We start from the raw sequence: 10,856 nt of genomic DNA, 5'->3' as shown, positions 1-10,856 counted from the left end.
TCAGAATATAGGAAGAGGAAGAAAAGTGTCAATATTTGTGAATGAAAAAATAAAACAACTTTTTATGAAAAACTCAAATCCAAACGTTTGGTGAGTTAAAAAACAATAACAAAACAAATAGCAGAAAAGGATAGCAAAAAATTCTAATTATTATTCAAAGAATCCCAGAAGTCAACTATAATGTCAAAATAAAAATAAAGTACATACTTTTCACCACTTTTTCTAAGTAGTAAATCCACTGACGCAGTCTTGAGTCTCCCATGAGGTAGATAAGTTTTCTCTTCAAGCAGTCATTTATATTGTTTGTTTCATTCAACTCGATCTGTTTGCAAAATGCTGTAATCCACCTTTTTCTCATATCATAACCACTGGGGAAAAGAGTCTTCACTCCAATCTTACATTTCGTTTCTACGTTCTTACTCTCTGGCAATAAAAATTCCCACAGCAAGCAATTTTTATTGCCACAAACCGTTTCAGAAACACCTTCTTCATCTTCCCCCTCCTCTTCCTCTTTGTCGGCCACCGTTCTCTATTCCTTCCCTCCTCTCTTCCACAAATGTTTATTTAACAAGATCGCGTTAAACAGGTAAATTAAAAATTCTCACTTTGGAATAATCTCACTAGTGAGTAGTTTTTCCTGGAGTAGGGATAGATTTCCTTTTACGCATTCGCAATGTTTCCCTGGGCTTCACCTTGTCACCAAGGCCACTCCACTGCGAGACAGCTACCCAAACCAGGAGGAAGTGTGTGGCCGTGAAATAGCAGGACTCGGTGGCCCAGCTAAATATTGTACCAACGACATTGGCCTTGCTGGCTTGTAAACCTCCTCTTCCCCAAACTACTTCTCCAGGAAATAAACTGAAACACATTTATGAAATGAGTGTCACATACTGTTTATTTTGTGTATATCAGAATCATGTTTCCTGGTTAATCAGAAAACCCCTTAAATGTTTAATTGTGCCCAGGCCTGTACGTAATATTCTCAGCGTGGTCTGATTAGTGCAGAAAAAGGGAAGACCATTATGTCCTTATTCTGAACACTCCAGTAGGAAAGTGGCCTGAGCTGTACTCACTGATCCACATCAAGCTTTCACCCAAGTAAGACTCAGGCTATTGTTATATTTTGCCATTAAAACCACATCTTCTTTGTCTTCTAGCTACATCTACTGGTTCGGATTTCGGGTATGAGTTTAGGAACTTAAATTTATCTTTAAGGAATTATATCAGGTTTATAAATGGGTCTGGAAAATAACAGTCTGGCACTGTCTTCTAAGAAACTGCCTGACTTGGGGCCGGCTCCATGGCCGAGTGGTTAAGTTCGCGCGCTGCGCTGCGCTTCAGTGGCCCAGGCTTCGGATCCTGGGCGCGGACATGGCACTGCTTGTCAGGCCACGTTGAGGCGGCATCCCACATCCCACCACGAGAAGGACCCATAACTAAGATATACAACTATGTACAGGGAGGGTTTGGGGAGATAAAGCAGAAAAAAAAAAGAAGAAGATTGGCAACAGTTGTTAACCCAGGTGCCCATCTTTAAAAAAAAAAAAAAAAGAAACTGCCTGACTTTACTAGAAATTACTGTCCAGGCAAGAGGGAAATCACAGAAATGTTAAGAGGACTCAAGTTGCCTCAAGAGTCTGAGAACTTTCTTTGGTGTAAAAGTTGGGCATGGATGACGGCTTCCATGGCAGAGAAGGGATCTGTCTTTTCCACAGACTGTGAGCTTTAGATCTGGGTACATGATTTATTTATAGCTATGTTCTCCACAGGGTTTAACAAAGTGGGTTCTCAATATACATCTATTGAACACATGAAAAAAGGGCAATGATAAATGTAAACCCCATTGATTGTTATAATGGAGATCATTTGCTTTTCTGAAATTCCCTTTAACTTTGTTTTGACCACTGAAGTTCACGTGATAAAACTGAAAAAAAATCCACGGAAATTGTTAGTTAGTTCATAGAACTTCAACTGAGATGGTTTAGCTGGAAGAGAGATTAGAAATTAGAAACAATGAGATTTCCTAACTCTGTAACTCATCGGAGACATTTTCACCAGTACCCAATTATTGGCTTTTCAGGAATAAATCTCAAGTTTAAATACAAATAACCTGTACATTTTGAGAGTAGGCAGCTAAAATTAAGGGTTGCCTAGTCTTTTATATCAGACTCAGGATGAAAATTGGTTTGAATTGATATGGAAATAATTCCCCAAAATAAAATCTCTCCTGTAAAACCCAAGATAATTGACACTATTTGTTCCAGGAAATGAAAGGTTGAAATGGTTAACGTCAAAGAAATATCTCTTAAACTAAGAATGTCCTTTAAACAGATAAATTGTGAACACGGCAGGCAACAGCACAATGGACTTACGGTTACATGATAAGACCTCAAGGGAGGTGAAGTTCTTCATCATTTCAACCCCCATGTTGGACCTTCAAGAAATGGGAAAATAAATTAGCCTGATATCTGCCCAGATGTCAGAATGAAATCACTGCCTTAGAGGGATTGGACCACTCTTAACTCTCTGTAAATGCTTTTTTTTTTCCTTTATTTTTATATATTTAAGGTATTCTGGGGGAACTAAATGGGTCAGGATTCTGAGAAACTCTTCCCCTGCTAATGGCAGGGACCCAGAGATCTAGAGAGAGTCATTTACCTTCCATGTGCAATTAATCAAATATATATATCTTTGATTTTACCTTCTCAATGATTTTCTACCACAAGCCATCCTCCCCACCCTTACCACCCATAGTAATTCAGGCCTCCATTGACATTTTCCTAGGCTAGTACTTCTCAAACTCGAGCATGGATCAGATTATCTAGAGTGCTTGTTACAACTCGGAATCCTGGGCCTCAGCCCCAGAGCTTCTGATTCAACAGTTCTGGGGCGCTTGAACAGATCCCTGCACCTCCATACTCATAGCAGCGTTATTCACAATAGCCATGACATGAAAACAACCTAAGTGTCCATCAATGGATGGACAGATAGAGAAAATGTGGTCCATATATACAACAGAATATTATTCAGCCTTAAAATAGAAGGAAATTCTGCCATTTGCACCAACATGGATGAACCTGGAGGACGTTATGCTAAGTGTAAGAAATAAGTCAGATACATAGAGACAAATACTGCATGATTTCACTTGCATGTGGAATCTAAAAAAGTCAAATTCATAGAAACAGAGAGTAGAATGGTGGTTGCCAGGGGTGGGGGTTGGGGTAGATGAGGAGATGTTGGCTAAAGGGTACAAACTTTCAATTGTAAGATGACTAAGTTCTGGGAATCTAGTGTACAGCATGGTGACTATACTTAATGACAATGTATTGTATACTTGAAATTTGCCAAGAAAGTAAATCTTGTGTGTCACCACACACAAAAAATGCTATGTGAGGTAATGAATATGTTAATCAGCTTGATTATCACTTCGCAATGTATATGCATATCAAAACATCACGTTGTACACTTTAAATATATACAATTTTTATTTGTCAATTATACTCAGTAAAGCTGAAAAGAATAGTTCTGGAGCAGTGTCCAAGAATATGGATTTCTAACAAATTCTTAGATGAAACGGGCTGCTGATCCAAGGACATTAGTTTGAGAACCTTGTCATAGATTGTTATAATATTATCCTTCTTCCCCTTTGGTTTATCCCACTTAAATACATCCTCTCTGCTGCCTGCTTTATTCACCTACACAAAATCTCTCCATGACTTTCCATCATTAACCTACGGGATAAGGACCAAGCTCCTTAACTGGCATGCAACTTTCTGTGAGCATCTACTTCTCTAGCCTCATCTTCATGCACTCTCCACCTTCACAACTCCCCCAGGGGTCTGTTTTCTGTACTCTGTAATCTCCTTGAGAGGAGAACTTAGGTCAACCTTATTCACTATAAGATTTCAAGGGCTTAGCACAGTGAGCTTCACCTCAATTAAGATAGTGACTACATTTGGTCAATTAAATTTATTCCATCAGAATGAAATCCATCTGGGAGAAAGAAGGACTCCTAAGGCCAGAGCAAGAGAACTCCAGGATGGACAAAGGAAGTATTTTTCAACACTGAGGATTGCCTGAATCCTGGGAAAGATTTTTTTTGGATCAAGTGAGAATAATATTCCTCTCATTAAGAGCGCCAGAGGGCTGGGTAACTGAGAGGCCAGGGTGGTTGGACAGTGATGGCTGCATAGAGTGGTGGAGTCATGGAAACAGTGCTATAGCAAATTGACATTAGAATAAGGTAGATTGGGATTCCAGTTCTGGCCTTGCAACTTACATTGGCCAAGTTATTTAACACGTCTGTGCTTAAATTTCCATCTATGTGAAATGGGCATGATAATTGTCAATCCCAAGTGTTTTACTGAGGATCCTATCAGACCTATCTTTAGCACAAGATTAAAATTTGTCTCAGTGGGAAATTTGAACTTTTTGAAACTTGAAACATTTATTCTTCCACATCGATCCAGGTAAGGTTGAAGTTGACGAAAGAGACCGATACCTGGCTACCTTGTAAATCTGGTTACCAAAGCCAAACTTTTCTGGTTACCAAAGCCAAACTTTGATGGGACATTAAAATTAGGATTAAAAACATGTACTCATGGTATAAAGGCATTCGTTTCAATGGGTGTTGTCTTACTATTGAGTGTGCATGTGTGTGTGTATGTGTATTGCATTTCAGAAGTGGGTCCAGAATATTGGACCATAATGGAAACTGAAAGAATTGTCAATAACTCTGTTGCTTGTACGATGTCTTCTTCTGTGGTAACCCCTTGTTTATTTTCCCATCATGATTATCAATAAAACTCTTAAATTAAAAAGACTTTTTTGTTAACTTTAAAGAAGTGAGTATCTAAGGAGGTAGCGTCTGATTCTGTCACCAGGGTTGGGAGAGAGAACCCTGGTGGGAAAATGTATTTATTATGTTACAAATGAAAGGGAAACAGGCTTAGTGCCTGGACTTGTGGGAAAGCAAGATGTCAGAGAACTTAGCTTGGACCTAAGAAGGGGCCCTAGAGCTTAGCAATAGAATAATCCGTGAGGGTACTTGGATGTGGAATTATGTATGAAGCCAGCTATTCCTTGTATATGCACTAAATTGCCTGTGAGGAGACTCAAATCTCTACTTGCAGTGAGGGGAGAAAAGGACAATTTAAATAGAGCAGGGGATCCAAGAAGGAAATGTATCTATTGGGAAGTAAAACAAGGTGGGGCAGATTACTGTTACGAATATAGCCCACTTGAGAAGCAAGATTGCACCAAAAATACATGGAGGTCTGCCAGACCAGGGACTTAGGATTTCTGAGAGCAGCCAGGAGAGTGTGCAAGGAGAGTTCCTCCAACCCAGGCTGCAATGAGGACCATCTCAGGAGGGAGCCAGATGTGGCCAACAGGAATATATCCCACATATACAGATAGTCACCGCCTGTAGAGTTAAGACATAGTTCTGAGACCTTCAAGACAGAAAGGCCTCTATGTCTCCATGATTGTGTCTCCTTTAGGTCTTAGTAAAATATTTATTTGAAAAAGTCCAGCCTCTTTTGACTGAGTCATAGGATAATGGATTTTTCCGTACCTTCATCAGGAAAGCAAAAGGAAGTAAAGGTGACATAGGGGAGGAAGGGAAATCTTGTAGAGGTGTAGGGTCGGTGTGCCCTGCCCCCTGTCCTTGTGTCATTATAATATTTGAATTGGATTTCAACTAGAATTTCCAGGATATCATGCTATCCAGCTTGATCTTCAGAACCCACATCGAAAAACCAAGGTCTTTCTACAGCAGCAGTTACCAAACTATGGAACCAAAGTCCCTTAAAATGATGCACTAAATAAGTGTTCCACAGTCAAAAAATTGGGGGAAATGTTTTGTGCTCTATTGCTTCTTGACAGAATAGATACTAAAGTTACTGAGAAGGCCTACTGCAAAGGAATCTATGTGATTATTTTCCCAGATTGTATTTCACTTATTCTTTCATTCAACAGTTGAGAACCTTCTGGTGTTGGGCGATGTGCTGGGCCTGTGAGACAAAATGGTAGCCCTCAATGGCTTCCTACCATACATACATGGCCTCTGAGGTCCTGCCTACCCATCTGACCTCCTCTCTCCCTCACTCTTTGCATTCCAGCCTTACTGGTCTCCCTCATGGTTCCTGGAACATTCCAGCATGCTCTTGCCACAGGTGCTACTTGCTCCTTTGAGAATGGTATTTCCCCCCAAATTCACATGGCTCCCTCCCTCTCTTCATTCAGGTTGCTGTTCAAGTGACCCATTCTCAGGCTCAAGCCAGGCCTTATCTGACCACTCTTTAAAAACAGCATCCACCATCACATTCAAATCCCATATTCTGATGACTTCATGTTACAAATCTATTTGTTTGCTTGTTGTCTTTCTATCCCACTAGAATGATGAATTCTGAACACATAAAACTGTGTCTGAAATATAAAAGGTGCTATTTATAAATTGAATAAATGAATGAATGAATGGCAAAAAAATAGTTACAGTTATTGCCTCAACCAGCTTACAATTTAGCAGGGGATATAAAATACATATATTTGAAATTTAATAGTGTAATGAGTGTTATAACTGGGGAAGAACAGAAACAACAGAAGAATATGGGACTACCACTGTACCCAGACTTGGAGGAAATGATGTTTAAACCAAGGATTGTGAAATGCCAGAGTTGAGAGAGAACATGGTCCATTTGTGAAATAAAAGGAGTCCAATCTGACTGACAGGGAGCAAGGCAGTATAAAAGTGAGACAGGCAGCTGCAGAGCTGGGCCAGTCCTTGTATGCATATTAAAGAGTTTGAATTTCATCCTCAGAGCAATGGGATCACATTAAGGGTTTTAAGAAAGGAAAATTAAAAGTCATCTGCATTTTGGAAACATTAGTCGGAGTGCAGTGTGGAGAATAAATTGAAGGAAAAAAGACTGTAGGCAAGGAAGCCAGCTCTGGAGATTGTTGTGATGATTTACGTGAGATATGCTGATAGTTTACACAAGGATAGAGGCAACAGCAGCAGAATAAAATGTCTGGGTTCAGGAGATAGTTGGGAGGGACAATTCATTTGATATAAAGGGTGAAGTAGATTAAATAATGATACCATTCACCATCCCCCTTTTGATTTTGCACAGCATCTATTAATACTCTGTAGGATTGGTATTCCATGGAATATATTATAGGAAATACTGGTCTATAAAAAATTATTGAATCTGGAAGTATTACCAACTATGGAGAACTACAGGCATACGGAAAGTACTTCATTAGTTATACTCCTTTTAGCAGCTAGTCAGGATGAATAAAATGCTTGCATAGGTGACCTGTTTGGGACCTGGGAATATACTACCAGCTGAACTGACTCTGAATGACGGACCTAATTACAACCTAGTCAACATTCATTGACATGATAAAGGGAGCTTGATTAGGAAAAGCTATTAGTCAAAGTTGGGCTGAAACTAAGTCTACCTGTTTGTATCGATTATTGTATTCGAAGGCCTGTTTACCTGTGGAAAAGACTCCGTTCTGCCTTTCTAAGATAGGAAATGTTTCCATCCTTGGTGGTCACGTGGGTTAGGGCCTCACAAGGAACATGCGAAGGCCTCACGCAGTAGAAAGCTTCTTGGTCTCGATCATCCAGGTACTTGCACAGTTCAGCACTTGAACTGAGGATCAGGCCACATTTAGAGAGGACCCGGGAGGTACTGTTGGCAAAGTGGCCCGTGAAGATCACCCTGTCACAGCCTTGGTTCCTTGCCCTCCAGAGAGCCGACACCCCTTCACTGGGGTGGATGAGCAGGAGAGACAGAGAGACCTGGCCCTCCCAGAACAGAGTGAAGCTGACAAGGTAGGTGCCATTGTTAAAGTCTGTCACCTTTCCTGAAGCGCCTGCCTGCAGGGCGGGGGAGGACGTCCTGGCCCGAAGGAAATCCCCGCCATATTCCTTCCTGCGTCCCAGGTGGTCCCTCACCTGCAGCAGGATGTCTAGCTGATCCCCTTTGCAGTGTGTGTCTTGAGGGTTGAGGATGGTGACTCTGCTGTGTGCGGCACTGGTGGTGGTGTTCACGTGAGTGAAGGGTCTGGGTGGGACCAGCTGGCCGAGTTCCTCCATGATTCCCTTTATTCTCAGCTCAGTCTCTGTTGGTGAAACTGCTGGATCCAGTGGTGCTTCAGGGTGTGTGGACTTTCTGAAGACATTCCATTGACTCAGGGTGATAGGGCTTCTTAAGCTGAATAAGAACTGAAGAACTGAGGGAAAAGGGATATATCAGCAAATAATATGGCTTGGTTTTCAATGTAAATTATTATGGTTTAGTTTATACACATTTAGGAGTGATGTAATCATATCAAAAATTGATTCTAACTAGTTTTCAGTTTTGGAATCATAGGAATTGATTTTCATGAAATGGGACTTCCTCTGCTTCCAGGAGAAGATTTTATTTGGAAGTCATTGGCTTCAAAATTAACTATACAAAATAAGTATATGTTACTTCATGATTGAATTTTAAAGTGTTTATCTTTGCCAGCCCCTCATTTGGCCTATTTTTTCTTTATAAAAATCATATAGCTATATTATAGATAATATGGAAAAGAGCAAATTTTAAAAAATATGATCCTACCTAAGCTTTGCTGTCTTTATGCTATTTTTTATTATGCCCACTCTTTCTTTTTCCTTCCATGTATGTTTTATCTAGTGTAATCATACTACAAATGTAGTACTAATTTTGCACTTATTACCATGTTTTATAAACATTTTAATATTGTTACACAATTTTCATGATCATTATTTTTAATGGTTGCATAATATTCCATCAAGAGGATAAGTAGCCAATGATATTGGACTATTGGATTATGTCTATTTGTTTCCATTTTACATCACACTTGGATATTTTCTTACACTCCATATGTAGGATTACTTCCTTATGACAGATTCCTAGTGATAGAAGTACCAGATCATACATTATTGAATTAAGTAATCAATTGGTCAAAGAACATAAACATTTTTATTCTTCTTGACTGTCAGATATGCTCTCAAGATAAGAGTTTACATTGCCACTAGCAGTATGTAAGGCCACCTGCTATGCCACACCAGTGTCTCATTGGTCATTGCAGCAAACAAGGCATAGAAGTTCTGAATAATGTTCCTTAACAAGAGTTCCTGAGACAAATATTTGGTCAAATGAAATATTTGTTTAGCTGACAATGGATGCCATTATATCCACCTGGACAAAGAGGTCACTGGAGGGAAAATTACCACCAATTTAAGGTCTTTTCAGGTCCCAGAGTCTCCCAAGCCCTGTGGAGGGACATTTGGCTAGTGGCCTAAAATGAATTGGGCGAAGCCAGGATTGGAAACCTACCCCTGTTTGGTTTTTGCTTTTTTGTTGTTGTTTAAGTCAACTGCTGTTTATTATTCATACAGAAAGTCTTGAAGTCCGGGTATGCTATTTCCTCTGTCATAACTATTATCAAAGATTTTTCTGGAACAAGATATTTGGTTATGCCAAAACAACTTTATAACATCACTTATTTCATATTCTAATAATTGGGTCATTGCCTGAATGAAAGATTCATACAAAATCTATCTTCTGATTGATGACTTTGGATAGCTGCATGCTCACCGGGAGAAAGGGGTTGTACTTGGATTTATCAGTTGACTAAATATCCCTTACAAAATTCATCACTTTAAATATTTTTGGTTAAATTATAAAATATTGTCATTAAAACTATTTGCAAATTTGGCAGGTGAAAACTGACTTATTATTTTAGATTATATTTACTTTGATACCAGTGTGTTTCAACTTTATTTTCCCTCAAATACTTGGGTTTTTTTTAACTGAGGTCAAAATAGTCTATAACATTGTGAGATTTCAGTTGTGCATTATTATTTGTCAGTCACCACATAAATGTGCCCCTTTACCCCTTATACCCCCCCACCTCCTTCCCCTCTGGAAACCACAAATCAGTTCTCTTTGTCCATGTGTTGTTTATCTGGGAGAGTTTTTATTTCTCCATCATATCTGAAGGGTAATTTCGCTGGATAGAGTATTCTTGGCTAAAAGTTTTTGTCTTTCAGAGATTTGAATATATCATTCCACTTTCTCCTAGCCTGTAAGGTTTCTGGTAAGAAATCTGCTGAAAGCCTGATAGAGGTTCCTTTGTAGGTTTTTTTCTTCTGCCTTGCTGCCCTTAATATTTTTTCTTTGTCATTGAATTTTGCCAGTTTTACTAATATATGCCTTGGAGAAGGTCTTTTTACATTGATATAATTAGGAGTTCTATTAGCTTATTTTACTTGTAAATCCAGCTTCTTCCCCAGGTTTGGGAAGTCCTCAGCTATTATTTCTTTGAATAAGCTTTCTGCTCCTTTCTCCCTCACTTCTCCCTCTGGAATACCTATAATCATTGTGTCATAATTCCTAATTGAGTCAGATATTTCTCAGAGAATTTATTCATTTCTTTTTAGTCTTAGTTCTCTCTCCTCCTCCATCTGAAGCATTTCTATATTTCTGTTTCCTAAGCTGCTAATTCTGTCCTGCACAATATCAGCTCTGTTATTCAAGGATTCCAGATTTTTCTCTATTTAATTCATTGTGTTCTTCATCTCCAACATTTCTGATTGGTTTTTCTTTATAGTTTCAATCTCTTTTGTGAAGAACTCCCTCTGTTCATTAATTTTGTTCCTGATTTCATTGAACTGCTTTTCTGAATTTTCCTGTAACTCATTGAGTTTTTTTTATGATACTTATTTTGAATTCTCTCTCATTTAGATTATAAATTTCTACTTCAGTTTAGTTTTGTATGTGGTAGGATGTTTATGATGATATTCATTTTATTCTCATATGGATGGTTGATTGTTC

The 10,856-nt window shown here is 39.0% G+C and overlaps 1 protein-coding gene across 1 annotated transcript in view; it reads right to left on the bottom strand.

Annotated features, from left to right (window-relative positions):
- Positions 1-10,856, bottom strand: part of LOC103564111 (NXPE family member 2) — a 41,819-nt gene that overhangs the window by 19,837 nt on the left and 11,126 nt on the right. Inside the window, 3 exon segments of the mRNA XM_070623186.1 lie at positions 208-415; positions 2,362-2,434; positions 7,503-8,236. Of these exon segments, the coding sequence (XP_070479287.1) occupies positions 208-415; positions 2,362-2,434; positions 7,503-8,236 (1,015 nt within the window).

The sequence above is a fragment of the Equus przewalskii genome, chromosome 6, assembly GCF_037783145.1.
Source record: "Equus przewalskii isolate Varuska chromosome 6, EquPr2, whole genome shotgun sequence".
NCBI lineage: Eukaryota > Metazoa > Chordata > Mammalia > Perissodactyla > Equidae > Equus > Equus przewalskii.
Note: the sequence above shows the minus strand (reverse complement) of the source record. Positions and strands in the feature narration are given on the sequence as shown.